This window comes from Wolffia australiana, chromosome 8 (genome assembly GCF_029677425.1).
Source record: "Wolffia australiana isolate 7733 chromosome 8, ASM2967742v1".
In the NCBI taxonomy this organism is placed as follows: Eukaryota; Viridiplantae; Streptophyta; class Magnoliopsida; order Alismatales; family Araceae; genus Wolffia; species Wolffia australiana.
Window position 1 is genome coordinate 6,959,428 of NC_135842.1, and position 22,201 is coordinate 6,981,628.

At 41.8% G+C, this 22,201-nt stretch overlaps 1 protein-coding gene and 1 long non-coding RNA gene across 3 annotated transcripts; one reads left to right on the plus strand and one right to left on the minus strand.

Moving 5' to 3' along the window:
- Window positions 1-2,046: 2,046 nt before the first annotated feature.
- On the plus strand, window positions 2,047-6,893 carry LOC144707203 (uncharacterized). Of its 2 annotated transcripts, XM_078580335.1 has the most exons (5): window positions 2,047-2,784; window positions 4,815-5,283; window positions 5,394-5,456; window positions 5,536-5,595; window positions 5,698-6,893. In XM_078580335.1, the coding sequence occupies exons 1-5, from the start codon at window positions 2,731-2,733 to the stop codon at window positions 5,823-5,825; spliced, it is 774 nt and encodes a 257-aa protein (XP_078436461.1). In that variant the 5' UTR covers window positions 2,047-2,730; the 3' UTR covers window positions 5,826-6,893. The 2 variants fall into 2 exon arrangements, with proteins under 2 accessions (XP_078436461.1, XP_078436460.1); XM_078580334.1 differs by having other exon boundaries at window positions 5,536-6,893.
- Window positions 6,894-14,499: 7,606 nt separating this feature from the next.
- LOC144706683 (uncharacterized) lies at window positions 14,500-15,894 on the minus strand. The gene is made up of 2 exons (XR_013582298.1): window positions 14,940-15,894; window positions 14,500-14,828 (listed from the first exon to the last, which is right to left on the minus strand). It is a non-coding gene; the product is annotated as an uncharacterized LOC144706683 (long non-coding RNA).
- Window positions 15,895-22,201: the final 6,307 nt, after the last annotated feature.

Genomic DNA, 22,201 nt, shown 5'->3' on the forward strand with positions numbered 1-22,201 from the left:
CTCTATCATTATTTTTTTAAGATGGTGACTTTAAAAAATTTACTAAAAAATAGACAAATACATTTCAAAGTTGGTATAGATCTAAAACTTAGATAGAATAGGAGCGTAGAATTGGCTTTATAATCGTACCTACATAACAGATTAGAATAAATATGACAACTTTATCTTCATATTGACACGAGGACTTTAAACAAGTACTGAAAAAAAGATATGTTGCAAGTCAAATTTAAACAAACAGGCTCTGAGATGTTAAGAGTCAACATATTAAGATAGAATGTGAACCAATAGAGGTAAATTCAGAAGTAGAAGAAGATGAGTGACTAATATCTCCGTGATAAAAGGAACAATTTGATAAAGTACGAGTTATCAGGACGACGTCAATGAAGCACAATTACATACTAAAATTTTACAATTACATGCTGAAATTATCATTTTTTAAATGCTAAATTTATTATATTTGAGACATTAAGACTGTTTATTTCAAATTCAACCATATTATATTTGAATTTTAATTTCACTCCGTACGAGAATTCCAAAGCTTTCATCTGCGATTTCTTTAACCTCCTGCTGATATCCCCTTTTTATTGTGTTCTTTATTAGGTTTTAGCTAAATCTCGCCAGATTCTCTATCTTATGCTATCCCTCTCTCTCTCACTCTATTATGTTCTCTCTCTCTATCACTCTATTCTGCTCTCTCTCTCTCTCCCTCTCACACTCCATTCTGTTCTCTCTCTCTATCTCTTTCTCTCTCTATCTCTTTCTCTCTCTCTCTCTCTTTCTCTCTCTCTCTCTCTCTCTCTCTCTCTCTCTCTCTCTCTCTCTTGTTTCCCTGATCAATCATCTTGGGGATGGATCATTCTAGTGACTAACGACGGATATCACGAAAGTAATTCCTTCAGTCATCTGCCCTGGCCTCGGGACGAATGCGCATGCAGGCTACTGCAAGGACGGAAGACAGCCGTTGATCCGTAATTAGGTAAGGACACGGTCCGGTCTCGGTCAGGTTTCACCGAAAAGCTAAACCAAGGTTTGAAGTTAGGTCCGGTGTCGGTCTCGGTTAGTGCTCAGTCCAGTCCGGTCTTCGGTGGTTCATGTTGACTAGACAATGTTAAGTTGACTTTGTCTCCTACCTGCATCTAAGTCACCCTTGGTGCTGAAGCAGTGCTGAATAATGAGAGAGTGAGAGGGAGATGGTGAAAGAGCGTGAGAATGAGAGAGGGAGAGAGTGACACTGAGATGGTGTAACGGCAGAGAGAATACCATAGGAAAGAGAGAGAGTGCAAAGGGAGGGAGGGAGCAGGTAAGAAGGAGAGTACAATAGGGAGAGAGGAAGAGACTGAGAGACAGCGAGAGGCAGAATGAGGGGGAGAGCCTGAGAGGGAAGTAAGGGGGAGAGAGGGAGACGGAGCAGGCGAGAGGCAGGGAGTTTAATAGAGAGAGATTGCAAGAGGGAGAACGTGTGTGAGAGAGAGAAAGAGAGAGGGAGAGAGCAGGAGAGAGGGAGAGAGGGAGAGAGCAGGTGAGAGGGTGACAGAGAGAGGGAGAGAGAGGGGGTGACAGTGAGCGTAAGAGAGACTGAGAGGGCTTGAGAGAGGGAGAGAGGAGGAGAGGGAGCGCAGGAGAGAGTTCTAGAGAGAAGGGGAAAGAGGGAGAGAAGGCGAGATAGAGGGCCTTGAGAGAGGAGGAGGGGGAGAGCAGGAGAGAGGGTGAGAGAGAGAAGGTGAGAGGAAGCGAGGGAGAGAGAGAGATGGGGTTGAGAGAGAGGGAGATCGGGGTGAGAGAGTGAAAGAGAGGAGGGAGAGGCCGGGAGAGAGCGTGAGAGAGAGAGGGGGAGAACGAGATAGAGAGAGGAGAGGGAGATCGGGTGAGCAGGTGCGAGAGTGGGGGAGAGAAACGAGATAGACACAGGGAAACAAAGTGAGTGGAAAAGAATGAGAACGAGAGCAAGGGAAAGAGGGACAGAGAAATGGAAAGCAAACTAGAGAGAGAGTAAGACGAGAAGAGAGATAAAGAGAGAGAGAGAGAGAGAGAGAGAGAGAAAGAGAGAAAGAGGAAGAGGAAGAGGGAGGGAGAGAGATGGAGAGGGAGAGAGAGAGAGAGAGAGAAAGAAAGAGAAAGAGGGAGAGAGAGAGTGGAAGAGAGAACGGACGGGAGAGAGCGAGAGAGAACGTGCGGGAGAGACGACGAGAGAACGAGAGAGAGAGATAGACGGAGAGAGGATGCGCAGGCGACGAGAGAACGAGCGCGAGACAGGAAGCAAGGAGAGGGAGGGAGAACAGAGGGAGAGAGGGGGAGAGGGAGAGGGAGTAGGGGAGAGGGAGAGGACGCAAGGAGGGGGAGTTCGGTCTGGTTCGATGTGCGAACCGGACCGGACCAGAAGGTTCGGTCAGCCCTAAAAGGGCTGACCGTTGGTCCGGTTCGGTCCGGTCTGACCCAACTTCGGTCATACCGTGTCCTTCCCTATCCGTGATTAACAACTTAAGATTGTCTAGAATGGATCGAACAGATCGCGATCCGAGCCGTCCGTTCTCCGTGGCACCGCGACAATAGCGTCAAACAGTTTCCGCGATTGTCTCTCGTCGTTGGATCCCGGATCAGTCGCTCCTCGTTTGCTGGCTCGCATGGTATCATTATAATCTCCCTCACTTTCGCTATCTTCACTCGTATTGTTTGATCCTCTTCTTTGAGTCTCTCCACTTCTTCCAGCACTCCCTTTCTCTGACGCTCGCCATGGAACGGCGCGGACGCAAACGCGGCGCAGCATCCAATCCTTCCACACACTTGGTAAGGATCTCGATCATTTTGTTTTGTCTTTTAGATTTTCCGCAACGCTTTGCCGTGCAACGGTAGAAGATTTTACCTCTTTCGCTCCATTTTCTTGTTCATTTTAATCTGCGCGAGTCTCATTCGATTTCTGCAATCCATGGCCGCATCTGCTTCTTCTCCTTCAATCCATGGCCTCATTTTTTAGTTCGTCTACGTCACATCTCGAGAATCATCCTGGCTTCTATCATTCACTCACTTATTCACCCTCTCTGTCTCTCACTCTCGAGATCTCTTTCTCTCTATCATGGCCTTTCTCTCTCTATATATATATATCTCTTTGTCATGGTGTGCGTGTGTGTGTTTCTCACTCTCTTCGGTTTTTCTCTGTTTCCTTCTTTCCGCCTGTGTTGCTCCATTCACTTCGCTTCTTCTTTGTTTCTTCTTTTTGGTCTCTGTTTCTTTCTCGGACTCTCCTCTCTGTTTCTTTCTCTCCGTCTATGTCACGGTGTCTCTCTCTCTCCCTCTCTCTCTCTCTCACTCTCTTTCTCACTCTCTCTCTCTCTCTGTCTCTCTCTCTCTCTCACTCTCTATCTCTCTCTCTCTCTCTCTCCACTCTCTCTCTCTCTTTCTCTCTCTCTCTCTCTCTCTCTCTCTCTCTCTCTCTCTCTCTCTCTCTCTCTCTCTCTCTCTCTCTCTCTCTCTCTCTCTCTCTCTCTCTCTCTCTCTCTCTCTCTCTCTCTCTCTCTCTCTCTCTTTCTCTCTCTCTCTCTCTCTCTCTCTCTTTCTCTCTCTCTCACTCTCTCTCTCTCCCTCTCTCTCTCTCTCTCTCTGTGTTCTTTCTCTGTTTCTTTGTTTCCGTCTGCGTAGCCCCATCTCGCTCGCTTTTTGGTCTTTCTCAGATTCTCTTTCTCTCTTTCTCCCTTTCTCTCCGTCAATCTTTCTCTTTTCTTACTCTCCCGGCCTCGCTCTCCCTCTCCTCCGGTCTCTCCTTTCTCTCTGGGTCTCTTTTTATCCCTCTCGCGGTCAATGTTTCTCTCTTTTTCTCTCTCGCGGTCTGTCTTTCACCCTCACTATCTGTTATTCTTTCTATCGGTCTATTTCTTTCCCTCTCGGTCTCCCTTTCTCCCCCTCTCCGTTAATCTCTCTCTTTCTCTCTCTCGCACTCTCTAACCCTCCGTATATCCTTTATGCTATCTGGGCCTCGCTTGCTCTCTCTCTCAGGATATCTCTCTTTCTCTCTTTTCGTTTTCTGTTTTTATCTCGGTTGACTTAGTCTTCTTCCTGTCTCTCCTTTATCTCTCGGCGTCTTTTTATCCCTGTCGCGGTCAATATTTCTCTCCTTTTCTCTCTCGCGGTCTGTCTTTCATCCTCACTCTCTTTCATTCTTTCTATCGGTCTATTTCTTTCTGTCTCTCGGTCTCCCTTCTCCCCTCTCCGTCAATCTCTCTCTTTCTCTTTCTCGCACTCTCTAACCCTCCGTATATCTTTTTTGCTATCTGGGTCTCGATTGCTCTCTCTCTCAGAATATCTCTCTCTCTCTCTCTTTTCGTTTTCCCTTTTTATCTCGGTTGACTTACTCTTCTTCCGGTCTCTCCTTTCTCTCTCGGTGTCTTTTATCCCTCTCGCGGTCAATGTTTCTCTCTTTTTCTCTCTCGCGGTCTGTCTTTCACCCTCACTCTCTGTTATTCTTTCTATCGGTCAATCTCTTTCTCTCTCTCGGTCTCCCTTTCTTACCTCTCCGTCAATCTCTCTCTTTCTCTTTCTCGCACTCTCTAACCCTCCGTAGATGTTTTTTGCTATCTGGGTCTCGCTTGCTCTCTCTCGCAGGATATCTCTCTTTCTGTCTTTTCGTTTTCTCTTTCTATCTCGGTTGACTTAATCTCGCGGTCGCCGTCTTTCTCTCTCTCTCTCTTTTTCCCCTCTTTCTCTCGGTTTCTTGTTTTCTTTATGTATCTCTCAATCTCGCCTTTCTAGATATCTCTATCTGATTCTGAGCGTGGGGTTTTAGTTTTAGAGTGGTGTAAAACTTTTGATTTTTCTAACGCAAGGTGAGGCGCAAGCTCGAGGTGCCTCTATATCGCGAGGATGGTTCCTTTGTCTCATGCAACGTGTTCCGGAACGACCCGGACACTTTAGAGGTCTATCGGCAGATATTGTCCCCTCAGATCATGGACTTTCTGATGCGGGACCCGGACACTGTGAGGTCTGCAGTGGCCCGGCCACCTTTGAGCTACTCTCCAGAACTAGTGGCCCCAACGCTCGCCTCGGGCGCGTGCCATGAACCAGGCCCGAGCAACGCCTTGAATGGCGACAGCGAGACTCCTTCTCAGATGCCCCCCAATAGAGAGATGGGCTCGATGGAGCTCCCTTCTGTCCAAATCCCTGCGCCGACCATTGAAACCACTCGACTCCATGAGACGGTTGACTTGACACCTGCGCCGCCCCTTGAGGAAGCGGCCTGCGGACCCTGCGCCCAGATAAATGGCCTCGAAAGCATCCCAACTGCACTAGTGACGGGTGCGCACATCACTCACTCGCTCTCTTAGCGTTGATTCTTTCCGTTTCATCGTCATTTGCATCGCAATGGGCATCGTTATACCCAATCGTCTTGTTTTCTATTTTGCCAGACATAGAGACGAAAGACGATTCTATTGATTGGAAGTCGCTCGAGGCGGCGCTAATGGAAGAAGGTGTTTTAATCACCCCCTTGCTCTTCTTCTTTTTCCTCCTCATCTTACACTCGTCTTCTCCTTTTTTGTGCAAGTGCAGACTTGGACGACATCATTCCTCAGAGTTGGGTCCATGACGTCTCGGTCCCTTCTTTGACCGGTGTGTATATGGCCCTCTTAATCTTCTTTCTCTTATCATCATTTTCATCGTCATGGGCACCACCATACTTCTCATCATCTTTTGTATTTTTTTTATATGCAGGACCAGAAGATAGCAATTCTCAGAGTGTGAATATTCACTCGGAAGGAGGGCTTACGGATCTCGATGAATTGTTGGCGTTCTTAGACGACACTCCTTGCCCCAAGCCATTCTCTCCTGGAAGCTCGTAAAACTGTTGGGGCCGAGGCCCTCGGGCCTCTCCAGTATAGTCCCATTTCGTTGTTATTTTTGTGTTGGGTGACACCATGCAGAGGGCATCCATTAGTCAATCTGGCCCTGAAGATGCATGTTTCTTTATTATTCTAGATTCTCCCTAAAACACACGCTCGACCATAGGTTTCGCCATTGATGAAAAGTCAAACTCGCCTTGGCTAGTACACCGCAATAGGTCAGTTCGGCCAAACGCGTTGTTGTGGCGATGGCATTGTCATCAATGCCACCGCCGGCAATCTTAAAAATATATTCATAAGACTACCTTTTATAGATATCTTTTTTTATAAAATGACATTTACAGGTGACGATCCGATATGCCAGAAAGGTGATCTTATGATGATCCGAGTAAATCCAGCCAAAATGCCAAAGTTATATTCTTACCTACATCGCCGAGGATATCGAACCTTAAAAAACTTTATAGAAGTCAGGGACGGGTGCGCATGTTATTGATCTACCTTAGGACTGAGGTACGAGTGCCCACACACAATGTCTCCGATCTAGTTCTGTATCAAGGACTGCCCAGTATTCCTAGTGAATTGGTAGAATCTTCCGTGTCTTAAAAATGAAACAAGACCATTCCACTGAATACCCATAGTTCAAGAGAAAGAGTAATTGATCATATAATCAAAGATTTATTCATCTCTGATTCAGAACGCGGCCAACCTATGTCACTTGGGAAATGGGCAAACATATCGATTTCAGATGCTCAAGAGGTCTCATTTTCGAAATTACTAGATATATATCTTATACTGACTGATATAAATCTTTAACTTTCTTACATCATACACACTATAAAAAATGTGGTGTTTATACTTGACAAGTTGTATCCAACTCTGACCACGGTAAAATAATTCTATCTCGTAACATATAAATTCACTCAATGGGCAAAATATAAACGGTGTCCATTTGACGGGGAATACCGGTAGACCATATCAAAGATAGACATCAAAAGTTACAACTCGGTTGATTTCATGTATAAGCAAGAAAGCCGTTATGATAAATAAAAATCAGGTAGTTTGATGAATGGGTATTGAGATTGACAAAATTTATGATATTACTTCATATGAAAAAACTTAGTTAGTTGGAACAAATCTAAACTTTAGTTTATTTTAATTAGATAAGGTGAGAACGTTGGATTGACTTTATAATTGTACTTATATAGGAATTCAGAATAAATATCAGAACTTTATCACTATATTGGAATGTAGAATTTTTAAAAAATACTGAAACATAGATAACTAAACATAAAAGCTAAAATAAATCTAAAAGTTAGTTTAATTAAATTAGATAGCATGAGAGCGTTGAATTGAGTTTATAATTGCACGTCTATAACAATTTAGAATGAATATGAGAGCTTTGTCATTATGTTGAGATGGAGACTATAAAAAAAGTATTAAAAAATAGATATGTTGCCCATCTAATTTAAATAGACAGGCTTTAAGAAATTAAGAGCGAACATACGAAGATATAATGTGAACCAAGAGAGGCAAATTCAGAAGTACAAGAAAATGAGTGAGTGATATTTCAATGAAACTGGGAAAATTTTGATAAGGTATGAGTTGTCATGTTAAGTCATGATCGACTTAGATATTGGGAAACACGGTTCTGTATGAAACTTAAAACACACATTCGAGTACGCTGCAACAGGTCAGTTCAGCCGAACAAGTTGTCGTGACAATGGTAATGTCACCAATGCCACCGCAGGCAATCTTAATGATATTTATAAAATTACCCTTTAAAAATATCGATTACAAAATGATATTTATCAAATCCTAATAAAGTGATCTTGTAATGATCCGATGTGCATCATCGCTTTAACCAATCGTAATAAAGTGATCTTGTAATGATCCGATTAAATCCAGCTAAAATGACAAAGTTATATTCTTACCTACATCGCCGAGGAGATCCATGTTTAAAAACTTTATAGAAATCAGGGACGGATGCGCATGTTATTGATCTGCCTTATGACTAGGGTACAAGCGCCCACATCCAATATCTCCGATCTAGTTCTCTATTAAGGACTGCACAATATTCCTAGTGAATTGGCCAAATCTTCTCCTTGTCTTAACAGTGAAACAAGGACATTCCACCGAATACTCATTGTTCAAGTGAAAGAGTAATTGATCATATATCAAAGATCAATTTATCTCCGCTTTGGAATGTGATCAACATATGTCTCATGGGAAATGGGAAAGTATACCAATTTGAGATGCTTAAGAGATGTCATTTTCCAAATTAGTTGATATTGCAACCCACTCGTGGGGAGATTTCCTTTTCAGCACCAGTGAGCCCTTTGTTAGGATTAAATTCTTCAAAGTCAAGAGGATGAAAATCAAGACATCATTGCTGATAGTGGAGATTTGCAACTGTTGCATGAGGAAGCTCAAGGTGGTGAGACAAGCCCTTCAGTAATAATACCAAGTCAGCCTAGAGGGAGAAGGATTACTCGGATGAAAGCCATGCACTCAATGCCAAAGTTTGTACTACCTTGTGCTCGAACCTCATTCCAACAAAATAACTTTCACGACGTCGAGGACAGTGGAATAATAACTGAACTTGAACATCAAGAAGAACAAGATACTAACTTTAAGGACTGAGAGAGAATGACAGAAAAGGAAGACATTAGAGAGGAGGACAACACGGATGATATTGAGGGCATATTTAATGAAGATTACATGAATGATCTTGAATATAGAATCAAGGAACTGGTTATATACCTAGGGAGACTGATAAGTTTGAAATGTACGTGTTTATATGTCGTTATTTAAGGGTTTTTTGAACTTAAGTGATAATATTTATTTTATCCCTTAGTGTTTAAGTAGTGGGTCGAACTCTAGGGATGCGATACACAAATTCAGTTTTCCTCAAATTAGGGATTAGCACTCTAGGTTTTAACAGATATGAATTTTTTAGATTTTAACAGATTTTATGATTAGTTAGTAATTATTGATAAGATTACTAACTAATCCCCTACTAGATTGTTTAAGTATCTAATGGATCTTAGATTTTTAGGATGTGAGTGTGACAAAAATCTAGATCAACAGTTCTCATTAAGTATGCTTTACTTATTTGTTTAACCCAAATACTTAATTCAGTTGAATAATTTTTTTTATTTCCTTTATAGTCAATCAGGAATGAATTAGATAAAAAATTTATCCCAATTGTTATTACCAATATTTTATAAGGATTTATCCAATTTCTTATAGACTAGAAAGCCTACGGTAACATTTTCTAGTGTTTTGTGTATTTATTTGATTTATTTCTCACAGGTTTAGAATGTTAGGAGTATTTTTATTATATTTTTATCCTAATTAAGTGGAAATTGTAAAAATGATCTTAAATAACAAACCGTGAATATGATTCACGATTTGCTAATTTTAAGAAGTACGAGATTGAATTTGATGATTTAAGGGACAAATATGATTCAAAATAGGAAATTGATAATCAATCAATTCTAATTGATTTGAAAATGAACCAAATTTTACGAATTAAGATGATAAAAAACAGAATTTGGGAAAAATGAGGAACGTGCATGGGATTCCAAATTGAGAAAAATTAAAAACCAATCCGACAGTAAAATACAGTAAAATTGATCCTAGAGGTACCAGAGATAATCAGAGAACTGATATGGACTGAATCCGTGCAACGAACGGCCAGAATTTCCAATAATTTTGGCTTGAATCAGCTCGAAATTGCGGCAACGGATCTGCAAAATTCTTCAAAAATTTGAGCTCCAAATTACTTCTGGTGTATTCCTGAAACTTCGAGGAGGCTGGGCTTCTTTCCTCGAGCTTTAAAATCAAGAACAGCCGCTTAATTTTTTGATTTACCCCTTTTATCGCCGCAGAATCAGAAGAACTTGTTCTTTTGATTCAGTTACTACTCTCGTCTATATCGCTTTGCACGTAGTGTGCACGACGCCATGAAATTTTGGCCACGTGGCACCACACACTCATTGCCCTTCGCATGCATGGCAGTGCGTGTACCCGCGCTTCGTATGAGCGTGGCTTGTGTGGACCATGGAAATATGCCCTCCTATTGGTCCACACAAGCTTTGTGCGACTTAACTCACTGCGTCGCACGCAGCGAGTTAAGTCGCATTTCATTGGTCGAGCTTAACTCGGTGTGGTGCGATCGTGCCTTCTGATTGGCTTGCTCCCTTCATCTGTGCTCTGTGCCACTCATCAATGCCATTAGCGCTTAAACTGGCCCAATAAGGACCAGTTTTATAAGAAAAATAATTATTTATTAAAAACAAATTGAAATAAATCCTAAACACCATTCATTAATCCGTAGAAAAAAATTTATTGATTCTAAAATAAGTTTTATTATTTAATTTATTTTTATTAACAGAAATAGGTCAATTAAAACGTTTAATTTTTGTTAACATTCATTTTAAAAATGTTTAATATGTATATATTGACCTAATTATTTATCAAACGTGGTTTAACTTGAAATTTAATGAAATTCTTATTTCAACCTAAAATCATGGTAACATGCCTTGAAAATTAATGTTTGTGAGCATTAAAAGCCCAAAAATATGATAAAATTAACACTTTATCAACGACCTCGATGACCAAGAGGAAGTGCATCGATCAGCATTACCGTGTGTCTTCATTTCATGACCAGTGTTCAACGTAGCATTTGAATAAATTATGAAGCGTCAGAGAGGGCTCGAGGATGTCACTAAAAATGTGGAATCTTCATCCAAACGTACACCCAGATGAGAGTAGTGATGACCAACAAATGACTACGAGAACAAGTTAGTAGAGTTCCACCGTCGACAAGAGAGATAGTGGCAATGATTTCGTCACAATCGACCAGCAGCCAGCGGTTTCCACTAGAGATCACCGTTCAATTCATTGTTCAATGGGCCTTCAAATTTTGGCGAGGGGAAAGGATGTCCACATCAGAATCGCAAATCGATACCCTCTCGAAACATATTAATTCAATCAATGGGAAAAACATAAACGGCATCAATTTGACGGGAAAATACCAGTACACCATATCAAAGTTAAGAACATAATATAATAAATCATAATATTCAACTTATGAATAAGTAAATATTTTTATTGAGGTTGCATTTAATTATGGTAGCAACCAAAATTGGAAATATGGATTTTTTAATCGATCAATATGTTTACACCAGCTTAGTATGGAAATATGGACATCAAAAGTTACACATTGGTTGGTTTAATGTATAAACAAGAAAGCTGTTATGATAGATAAAAATCAGGTAATTTGATGAATGGATATTGAAACTGATAAAGTGGAAGATATTACTTGATATTATTGAAACTGATAAACTGATAAAAATCAGGTAATTTGATCAATCAAAAAAAGGTTATGTTATTTTGAACATGACTTGCTCCCCGAGAGTGATCGAACGAGAATGAATAAGAGGCTCGTGGGATTGACGTGATAGGGTAGGGATGGCTGTATTTCTGGGAGTGAACTCCAGAATAATATGAAGTGCATGGATACAAGTTATGCCTTGGAATGAAAGGGAATTCTGTGGAGAAAACTTGGCTGGTTGGAATAAATCTAAAGGTTATTTTATATCAATGAAATAACATGAGAGCGTTAAAATGACTTAATAATTGTACTTATATAATTATTTTAGAATAAATATGAGAAATTTCACATTATATTGAGATGGAGAATTTAAAAAATGAACTCAAAAATAGATCATAGATAGAAAATTTGGAAAAAACCTAAAATATAGTATGATTTCAATAGATCACATGAGAGCATTGAATTCACTTTATAATTGTACTCAGATAATTATTTTAGAATAAATATGAGAAATTTCTCATTATATTGAGATGCAGACATTAAAAATGAACTGAAAAATAGATAAATAAACATAAAAGTTGGAATAAATTTAAAAGTTAGTTTATTTCAATTAGATAGCATGCGAGTGCTGAATTGACTTTATAATTGTACTTATATAATGATTTTAGAATAGATATAAGAACTTTACCATGATATTGAGATGGTGACTTAAAAAAAATCTACTGAAAAATAAATATTAAAGTTGGAATAAATCTAAAAGTTAGTTTATTTTAATTAGAAAGCATGAGAGCGGCGTTGGATTGACTTTATAATCGTACTTATATAATGATTTTAGAATAAATATCAGACCTTTATCATTATATTGAGATGGAGACTTTAAAACATGTACTGAAAAATAGAAAACCAAATATAAAAAGTTGGAATATGTAAAAGTTAGTTTATTAAAATTAGATAGCATGAGAGTGTTGAATGGACTTTATAATTGTACTTATATAAAAATTTAGAATTAATATGAAACTTTATCATTATATTGAGACGGAGACTATAAAAAAGTACTGAAAAATATTTATGTTACCGATCGAATTTAAATAGACAGGCTTTAAGAAGTTAAGAGTGAACATATTAAGATAGAATGTGACCCACGAGAGATCAATTCAGAACAATTTGATAAGGTATGAGTTATCATGTTGAGATATAATTGAGACAATTTTTTAATGTGTGGTTTAAAGTAGAATCGACTCAGATATTGAGAAGCCTGGTTCTAAATACAAAAACCCTATAAAATATCGGCATCCTTATTTTAATGGGACTTAGGCTGACCGAAATGAAGTACAATTACATACTGAAATTTGACAATTACATACTGAAATTTATTAGATTTGAGATATTAAGACTCTTTAATTCATATTCAAGCATCTTATATTTCAATTATAATTATCCTGCTGTCTGAGAATTCCAAAGCTTTCGTTTCTGGTTTCTACCATTATTTGCTGATATTCCTTTTTTTATTCTGTTCCTTATTATCTTTTATCCAAGTCTCGCCAGATTTTCTCTCGTATGCTCCCTCTTTCTCCCTCTATTTCTCACCCACTCTATTCTTTTCTCTCTCACTCTCCCTCATTTTCGTCATCAATCATCCTAGTGACGGATCATCCAAGTGACTAATGAAGGATAACTGAAAGTAATTCCTTCAGTCATACGTCCTTGGATGCGGATGAAGACAGATGTCGGCGTCTGTGAGGACAGAAGACGGCCGCTTATCCGTGTTACAACTCTAGATTGACCAGATTGGATCGATCAGATCACGATCCGAACCGTCTGTTCGAGTGCCCACTTCCAATATCTCTGATCTAGTTCTGTATTAAGGACTGTCCAATATTCCTAGTGAATTTGTCAAATCCTCTCCATGTTTTAAAAGTGAAACAAGACCATTTCGCTGAATACTCATAGTTCAAGAGAAAGAGTAATTGATGTTATAATCAAAGATTTTTTTATCTCTAATTCAGAACGTGGTCAACATATGTCTCTTGGGAAATGGGCAAAAATACCGATTTCAGATGCTTAAGAGATCTCATTTTCAAAATTACTTGATACATTTCTTATTTTCACTGATATTATTCTGTATCTTTCTTACATCATACACACTAAACAAAAATGTGGGGTAAAAATAATCGATTAATGAAAGAACGATATAAAGTGGTGCTCATACTTGACAAGTTGTATCCGACTCTGACCACGGTAAAATAATAACATATTCTAACTAATAACATATTAATTCAGTCAATGGGAAAAATATATCATCATGAATATGGTTGATTATCTTAGGTACACAATATCAAGCACTCAGATGAAGTCTAGGAAGATGTGAGGAGACAACCAAGTGCAACAAAGGTGAGTGAAGTATGAGAAAGGGAACCACTTTCAGTCAAATACCAAAAAATATGAAACTATTTCTAATTTTGATTAGAAAAAATCTCTAAATTTTGATTAAATTATTTTGTTCATACTGGCATTCACTTTTACATTGACCTTCAACCTGATCAGACTGAGACCGGGCTGAACTTTAGGTCTAGGTTTATGTTTTTCTAAAACTGGACTACGACCTGGACCATGTCTTTCCCTCAAGACAAGTATACATATATGTTACAGATTTCTCCCCCCTTTTTGGAAACACTGATAAGATAAATAATTCCAATAAATCAATTAGCTCCCTTAAAAGATGGGGATGCTTCCCCCATGTGATCATCAATATGCAAAATGTTTTCTAAATAAAGAAAGTTTGGAGTCAAAATTTGAGTTTTTGAATCTATTAACCAATTTTTCTGTGTGAAATCAACTCTTTATATCCGAGGGAAAACAAAGTGAACCAATCAGAGTTGATGTGTTACGAAGTACATATTACTCATTCAATCTATATGTAAGATTAACAATTATACATACCAGGTTAATACAATATATGCAGTTTCTACCAAGAATGAACTTGACATAAGATTAATAATTATGCATATTATGTCAATGATTTCTTTTACTGTATCACTTTTCTGAACAGTTACACTCGATGCTCCATAAGTTGTGGATAATGAATGATGTGATAAAATCTGCACCAAACATTCTATAAATTTTGAGAGAGGTTGAGGAGTAAGCATAAATGACATGGTGGTGCCGTTGAGGATGAGCAGAGAGAGATTTTTGCATTGTATCTACAGCTAGAATTTTTCCAACTTCAAAGCCTCATATATGATGATTCAAAAGGCCAAATTAAGCTGAAATTTTTAAGTTTAAGATTTTTATGTGTCTCCTCTACCCATCCATGTGGTTGGATCTATAAGACAAGCCTCAATATTTAAAAAATAAATATCTTTGAACTCGCTGATGTAACACGGTACGGCCGGGATCGACGGCTCGTGTTACGTCACAATTAAGAAGATGAATGCTCGTTTAAAATAACCCTTCAGGAAGTAGAAAGGACGGTCCGAAGGTGGGACGATAATCCAGTAACTCTTCGACAACGACTAAGTCCGGCTCTACTCCGGGTGACCCTCGAGATCTCACGATCGAGCTAGGCGTGAGAGGCGTTTGATCGCCCGCAGGAGTTCCCCCACAACGACGATGATGGGTCGTCAATCGTCAAGAAAGATCCTATCTCACTCAGTGAAAGTGGCGACCTATAGGAGACTTTGACGAGGCTAAGCGGCCAGGGAATGCGATAGGGAAGGACAGTACTGAAAGAGGTAACGATACTGTAATAAAATAGGGGAAGAGGAGCGAAGAGGAACCTGGGTAGGGACTCCACGTCCGGGTGATGCTCCGCTACTTTGGCGAGCTAACGTTCGGCACTTGTGGTAGATACGCGACGAGGCGAAGACGAATCCGGCGCGTGTACAAGAGGTGCGGCCACAAGAGTAACGTCTATCACAGGCAGCAGCTCCAGGCAGGATAGCACAGAGGAGAGGAGGGTGTAGAGGACCCAGGGTGCATTCGTAGTGCAGTCTGAAGAGCCGTTGACCGCACAGCGCGAACGTCCGACGGGCAAGAAAAGAGGAGAGGTCGCACGCCCGCTCGAGCGTTCACGGCGGTGGAAGAACGCGACGGGCTAATGTTCAGATGCCGGTCCGGAGATGTCTGGGCAGAGGGAAGCGGCGGGAGACAACCAGCTCGCCGATCAGGATGAGGAATCAGGAGCCGTAGGCGTCGGAACCTCGGACAGCAGAATCTTCCCGAGAGAAATCGGTGTTCACGGCGGGCAAAGAACGCGACGGCGCTAATTATCAGGTGCCGATCCGGAGAGGTCCGGGCAGAGGGAAGCGGCCGGAGACAACCCGTTCGCCGATCAGGACGAGGAAACAGGAGCCGTAGGCGTCGGAACCTCGGTCAGCAGAGTCTTCCCGAGAAAAATCGGCGACTACGGAAGCTCGGGAATTTCCGCGGGTCGGATGCGGTGGACTGCACGGTCTTCTGACGATGTGGGTGGATCAGGCTGACCACCGAGAGGTTCTTGAGGGACTGAGCGGCCTCCGAAGGAGCCTCCAGAATGACCGTTGGCAGCGCAAGCCTGGTGTGTGGCCCATAGTGTCGATTACCAGAGAAGAGCCGTTACGGGGCAATCTAGGGACCAAGGAAAGGACGACGAAACCAACAGGGAGCACCTTCTGGGAGGGGCTGAACGACCTTGGAGCAGGAACCCAGAGGAAGTTGAGCAGTCTCCCTGTTTGTGGACAGAGGTAGGGGACGACCCCCTTCTAAATTTGACGCAAAATGGCCGTGAGCGGAAATTTAACAAACAAACAAGAAATTTGGTTTTTTTTTCTCAAAGACAATCTCTATCGGCCCTTGGGGATGCCTTCTACTTCTATAGGGGAGAGGGGTGCCAAGAGGCCATAAAGGGGAGGAGGGATCCGTCTCATGACGTGGCCCTCCTCTTACACGTGACAAAAGGATGAAACACAAACGAGGGGGAGGGACGAGGCCTAATGCATGGCCGGGTCCAAATGTTTATCTCAATAACCAAAACAGTAAAATAATAAAAGACTTACGACGAATATTTAAAGTCGGGGTCGTGGGCGTGGGCGCGGGCGGCTCGGAGAGGTCGGACCCATCCCGTGGCGGTGTCGTCGCGATGGTCCCCCGTGACGTCGTCGATGGGCTGGATCAGGTCGGGTCGGTGTCGCCGTAGGTCATCCTCCGTGATCCACGTATCGTCCGATGTCGGGCGCCCCTGCCAGTGCACGAGGAATGTGCGCTCCACTCGATCCCCTACAGCGTTAATTACCTCCTGCAGTATTGTTTTTATCTTTTCCTGCCGTATACGGGTAGGTAGGGGGAGTGGGGTCTGTGTACTCTCGCTCACTTCACTATCAAGTCTCGAGTGGCTGTGAGGTTCTTCAATAGGTGGCAAGGGATGATATCGGACCAAATCACATACGTTGAAAGTAGAACTAATTCCCCAACTAGGAGGAATGCTCACGACATATGCATTGTCGTTGATCCGTTGGGCTACTCGGAAAGGCCCGGCACTACGAGCATGAAGCTTCGTAGCGACCCCTGGAGAGTGTCTCTCAGGCCTCAATCTAACCATCACTAGATCGCCCTCAGAGAAGATACTGGACCTACGTCCCTTGTCGGCGGCAGCCTTGTATTGCTCGTTGAGGGATGAGATGCGTGAATGGATGTGCTCATGCATGGTCCTAAGTTCGTTCGCAAAATCATATGCATCATTAGAGATTTTACTACATGAATCTAAGGGAAGGAGGTCAATGGGCTTCCTAGGAAGTTGATTGTATACTATCTCAAACGGGGCCTTCCTTGTTGTGCGGTTCACCGAGTGGTTGAAAGCGAATTCGGCGCGTGGTAGGATTTGATCCCACGTCCTAAGGTTTTCACCCACTAGTGATCTAAGGAGGTTACCCAAACTGCGGTTGGTAACCTCCGTCTGTCCATCCGTCTGAGGATGGTACGCCGTGGAAAACTTCAATTGGGTCCCCATAAGAACCCATAAAGTATTCCAGAAGTAGCTCGTAAACTTCACGTCTCGATCAGAGACGATGGTCTTCGGTACACCGTGTAACCTAACCACGTGATCGAAGAAGAGCCGAGCAACTCTAGATGCGTTGGATGCTTTCAAACATGGCACGAAGTGTGCCATCTTCGAGAAGTGGTCGACGACAACCATGATGGAATCATGGTTCCTAAGGGTCTTAGGCAGGCCTAAGACAAAATCTACGCTCACGTCTTCCCACGGTCTGTCGGGGACAGGTAGGGGCGTATAGAGGCCCGCGTTCTGCTTCGTCATTTTCGCTCTCGTGCATGTGGAACATTGGGAAATGATCTTCCCCACGTCTCGCTTCAGAGACGGCCAAAAGAACCGGTGCTCCATCTCCTGGATGGTCTTGTTGATGCCGAAGTGTCCGCTCAAGCCGCCAGCGTGCGTCTCCCATACTAGGAAATCTCGGAGTGAAGTCCGGGGTATACATAGCCTCTTGCCGGATCCGAACCTGGTGATCTCAAAAGCGTAGTGGAATATCGAATAAAAAACTAAGAACATAGAAAAACCAAAAAACATCACCTTTATACGGATCAACTCCATGATTTCTTGAGTAATCAAGTGAGTATCTTCAAGTCGTTCAAATGTTTGGCCTCTAGACGCATCCATGCGACCTTCAAAGCACTAGATCTCCTCTTCTTTCCATGAACTTATCTGGAAGACATTAAATTTCCTCTCCATCCAATCCCCACTAGAACCAACATTTGGGGAAGAGGAATACAAGAAAAAGGAGGCATTCAAACTAACTCACATGAGTATTAAATGAGGGTGCTCCCTTCTATTTATACTATCAGGGAAAATCTTCATAAAAGTCCTTGGGAAAATTTCACAAAATTCCTTGTCCTTTGACATAATTAAAAAAATCTCCAAACTTTGAGTATATCCTCCAACAACTGAAAACCTTCATCCTTTTGTATCAGTCAAGTTAATAACTTCAACGGCCTAATAACCTTTAATTGGCTGACTTTATCAATTAGCTATATCACACATATATAAATTATTCAATTGGTTAACTTAATCAATTGGTTAAGTTGTTGGCCTATGGGGTGCAAGATACACCTCATGCCCTAAAAGACACAAAAGATTATGTCAACATTCTCATAAAGCCTTTACCATCATCAACTCTCAAAAATGTATAATCCCTCATCCATATGTGACTCTCAAATGGCTTAGAATATGGTTAATTTTCAAACCCAATTGGTCATTCTAGTTAATTCTTATGCATGAAAGAAATTTCATAGATCATCTTCTCTAATATTTTCCTTTCTATTTAAGTTTATCATTTTCTTTAGTTAATTTTGTCTAAGACATCGGGTGGATGACCCCATCTTGACCACACAATCACCTTCATGGAATTGTTTCTGCATCCAACTTAGGAATGTTTGTGATAGAAATATATGTTTCTAGTAAATCAACCACAATTCCATATGTCGTACCATGTTCATTAATAGAACATATTCATTATTGTGCATGTGTGATGCTCATAATGTAGTTCGTGAATATATGGTAGGACTTAGTGAATTATGGTGAGATCTAAATATGGAGATTACTAGTCTTTAAGCATATGTTCTAGATATTCCTATTTGAAGGATACTCAATAATGACATCAAAATATGATGATAAAGTAACACTATAATGATGAGTGGCCAATATAGTAGCCCTGAGTGTGGAGAGACTAAGGATAGATATCGCGGTGCCCTTTTAGGGAAAAGAATTCATTAAAATGATATGTAAAAATCCCTGAATGGTATTACACCAAAAAATCATTCAGATCAACTCACATCATGATTGTGTAAATGGTCCTTATACCTAAGACACCAAAGACGTCTTATGGACGGACAGTTGCATTTTGACAATGACCTACGGCTCTCTAATCATGAGATTCTACAACTTAGTTTAGGTACATCAAGAAGTTTGCATAAATGATTAAATGATCAAGATGGGATCATCTGCCCGCGGTATAAGAGGATACAACTCAAAGATGACAATGCAATTAAATCATTGGCCAAGGCAAACAAATATCAGAGAAGAGTTCTCAAATGATTTTCGAATGCATCAGTACTAACTCTGCTGATTGGTTAGGGTATGATAGTTGACCATACCCAAAGTCATCTACGCGAGTCAAGTAGATTAGGGACAATACATATATGATAACCAATGATGATCATGATTCATGTGAGATTCGATATACATTCCTTTGTATCTTCTAAAATATAAGGTGTCGCTCGATTCACTAAGGGTTAGAGACTCAAACCTATTCAATGGATTAAATCGATCCAACATTAATTAATTTTTATGATGATATGATTAATTAATTTGGGAGGTCAATAAAGGTTATTGGGAAGCTAGAGTCATTAACTTGACCTATACATGGGTCTAGAAGATCGCACAAAAATGGACCTTCAAACATCAAAAGATTTACTTAAGTTTTAGGGGTTTTATGAAAAATACCCACTTAGTATAAATAGGGGAAGGCCAAAACAAATATCACTTGGACCAAATATTTTCTAGGGCTTTCCCTTCTTTTCTTTTCACCCCACACCTGATGAAGGATGACTAGAGGAGACAGGACAAGATGATGCAGGATGACTAGATGAGACGAGACGTGATGACGATAGGTGATGGATATTGGAACAACTAGGGAATGGGTAGGATAAAACCAGACCATGAATCACACGATCGATTTCGAAGAATTAAATTCGATGAAATAGTGATGGTGCAGCCCCTTTCCTCGTTGAGGGCGGGAGTACTATCTTCGATCACCGCGGTGATGCCAAGCACCAAAACAATAAATTCAAAAGATTGTCCGCTTGAAGATTCAAAAACCTATTCAACTAGTTGCTTGAAAATTCAAAATCCAAATCAAACCTGACGGTGGTGGATAAACTCTTGAGGAACACTAGATGAATAACACGAGACACCAAAGAGTGGAAGAGTACCTCAGCACTAGATAGTGCGTGACGAGGTTGCGGGGAATTCTCGAAGTGTCATTATCGATCCCGAAGAAAGGATGATCCGTCGATGGAGCAAGAGCAAATTCGACGAGATGAGACAAATGCAGTAGGATGCGGGCGGTTGTGCATGCGAGTGGTAGAGGGCACGGGCACGGATGACAATGGGTAGTGAGGCAAACGCGAGGGTGAGGATGGCGGAGCGGGCAGATGTGAGCGGCGGCCGGCACAAGCGGGCAGCTGGTGCGCGGGCGAGAAGCATACGTGGGTGGCGACCTGTCGGGTAGGCGACCGTCGTGCGGCAGTGACTTGCGCTTGTGCGGTCGTGGATCGTGCAGGCAGTGACTTGCGTGGGCGGCCGCCTGCGCGCGCGTAGGCGGCCCACGTCAATTGCTTGTACGGACAGCTTGCTTGCGTGGGCAGTGGTCCACACGGGCGGCTTGCCTGCGCAGACTGGCGGTCGGCGCGGGAGGCTTGCCTGTGCGGTCGGTGGTTTGCACGAGCGGCTTGCATGTGTGGTTGGTGGTCTTCGCGAGCAGCTTGCCTGTGCGAACTGACAACCTGCGTGAACGGCTTGCCTGCGTAGGCGGATTGCCTACAGGGGCGATGGTCTGTGTGGGAGTCTTGCCTGTGTGGACCGACAGCCTGCGCGGGCGGCTTGCCTGCGAGGGTGGTGGTCTGCGTAGGCGGCTTGCCTGTGCAGACCGGTGGCTTGTGCGGGTGGCTTGCGTGCGAGGGCGGTGGTTTGTGCAGGCGGCTTGACTGTGCGGACTGGCGGCCTTCGCAGACGGCTTGCCTGCGCGGGCGGCTTGTCTACGCAAGCGGTGGTCTGCGCGGGCAGCTTGCATGTGTGGACTGGTGGCCTGGCGCAGGCGGCTTGCACGGTGACGGTCTGCATGAGGAAGGGCGGTGGTGGCAATGAAGAAATAAACTTCAAGAAGAAATAAACTTCAATTCTTGAAAATAGATTCACTAGATGTTCTTTTGCAACATAGGCGCATATAGGTCTTGGAGGAAAGAGAAAATACGAAATAAAATAACCGACAAAGACGAGGTGACGTGTCGACTCGTCACATCATGGGTGGTTATGCAGTTGTCATTGGCGATGTGTCATGACGCAGAATATTTCATGTGTTAGTGGAGGAGCATCTGTCATCGGTGCGTTGATATGGTCACCATCATGGCTGTTCTCCAGTTGACGTTGATGACGAGTCAAGATGTGGGAGGTCTCAAATGACGGTGGTGGCACGTCCAAAGATGGTGCGCTGATGTCGTCGCCGTCGCCTCCACTCCTCTCTCGATGCCATCAAGATAATGTAGTGATGACGACATAGGGTGAACAGAGCTTGTGGATTAGTTTACATGTTTGCAAAAGAACAAACCCAATTCTCCCATTCCTAGAGATTGCCTAGAACATTCATTTATTTTCCTTAAATCTGTTGCGGTCCGGACATTACGCCCTACCCCTTGAGGGCCACCTTTATGATGGATATTATGTGACCGTCAAGCCAATCACACCACTATATCTATTTAACTTTACTGAAAAAAATATTATGTCCATTATTATTCTAGTGTGATGTTTATAATCAAGTCTATGAATACATGCAATGACCTAGTGAATTATGATGAGATCATAATATAGTGATCATTAGTCTTTAACATGTATCTTAATATTTATATTTGACAGATAGTCGAGATGGACATCAAATTATCTGGATAAAATTACACTAATTGATCCTGCTTCTGCGATAAGTATAATTGATCTTGTGGGTACTAATGTGGAGACACTAACGACAGATAGTGGGTGCTCTTTAGGAAAAGGGTTCACTATATTGATCTTTATGAATCCTTGAATAGTATTATACCTAAACGTTAATCATGTTGATTCATGTCACGTTAATCATGTTAGTATTATACACTGACTTGAGACACTAACAATATCTCATGAGTGGACTACTATATTTGACTATGACTTAGGAGCCTCTAATCATGGGATTCAAATAAGTTATTGATCGGATGTAGTAAGAAGCTTACATAAATGATTAAG

What these genes read in the sequence shown, in the direction of transcription:
- LOC144707203 (XM_078580334.1), top strand. Translation starts at nt 2,731, where the DNA reads ATGGAACGGCGCGGACGCAAACGCGGCGCAGCATCCAATCCTTCCACA. An exon ending in CCAATCCTTCCACACACTTG is followed by an intron (nt 2,785 to 4,814) that starts GTAAGGATCTCG and finishes TTCTAACGCAAG; the next exon opens with GTGAGGCGCAAGCTCGAGGT. An exon ending in GGCGGCGCTAATGGAAGAAG is followed by an intron (nt 5,457 to 5,535) that starts GTGTTTTAATCA and finishes GTGCAAGTGCAG; the next exon opens with ACTTGGACGACATCATTCCT.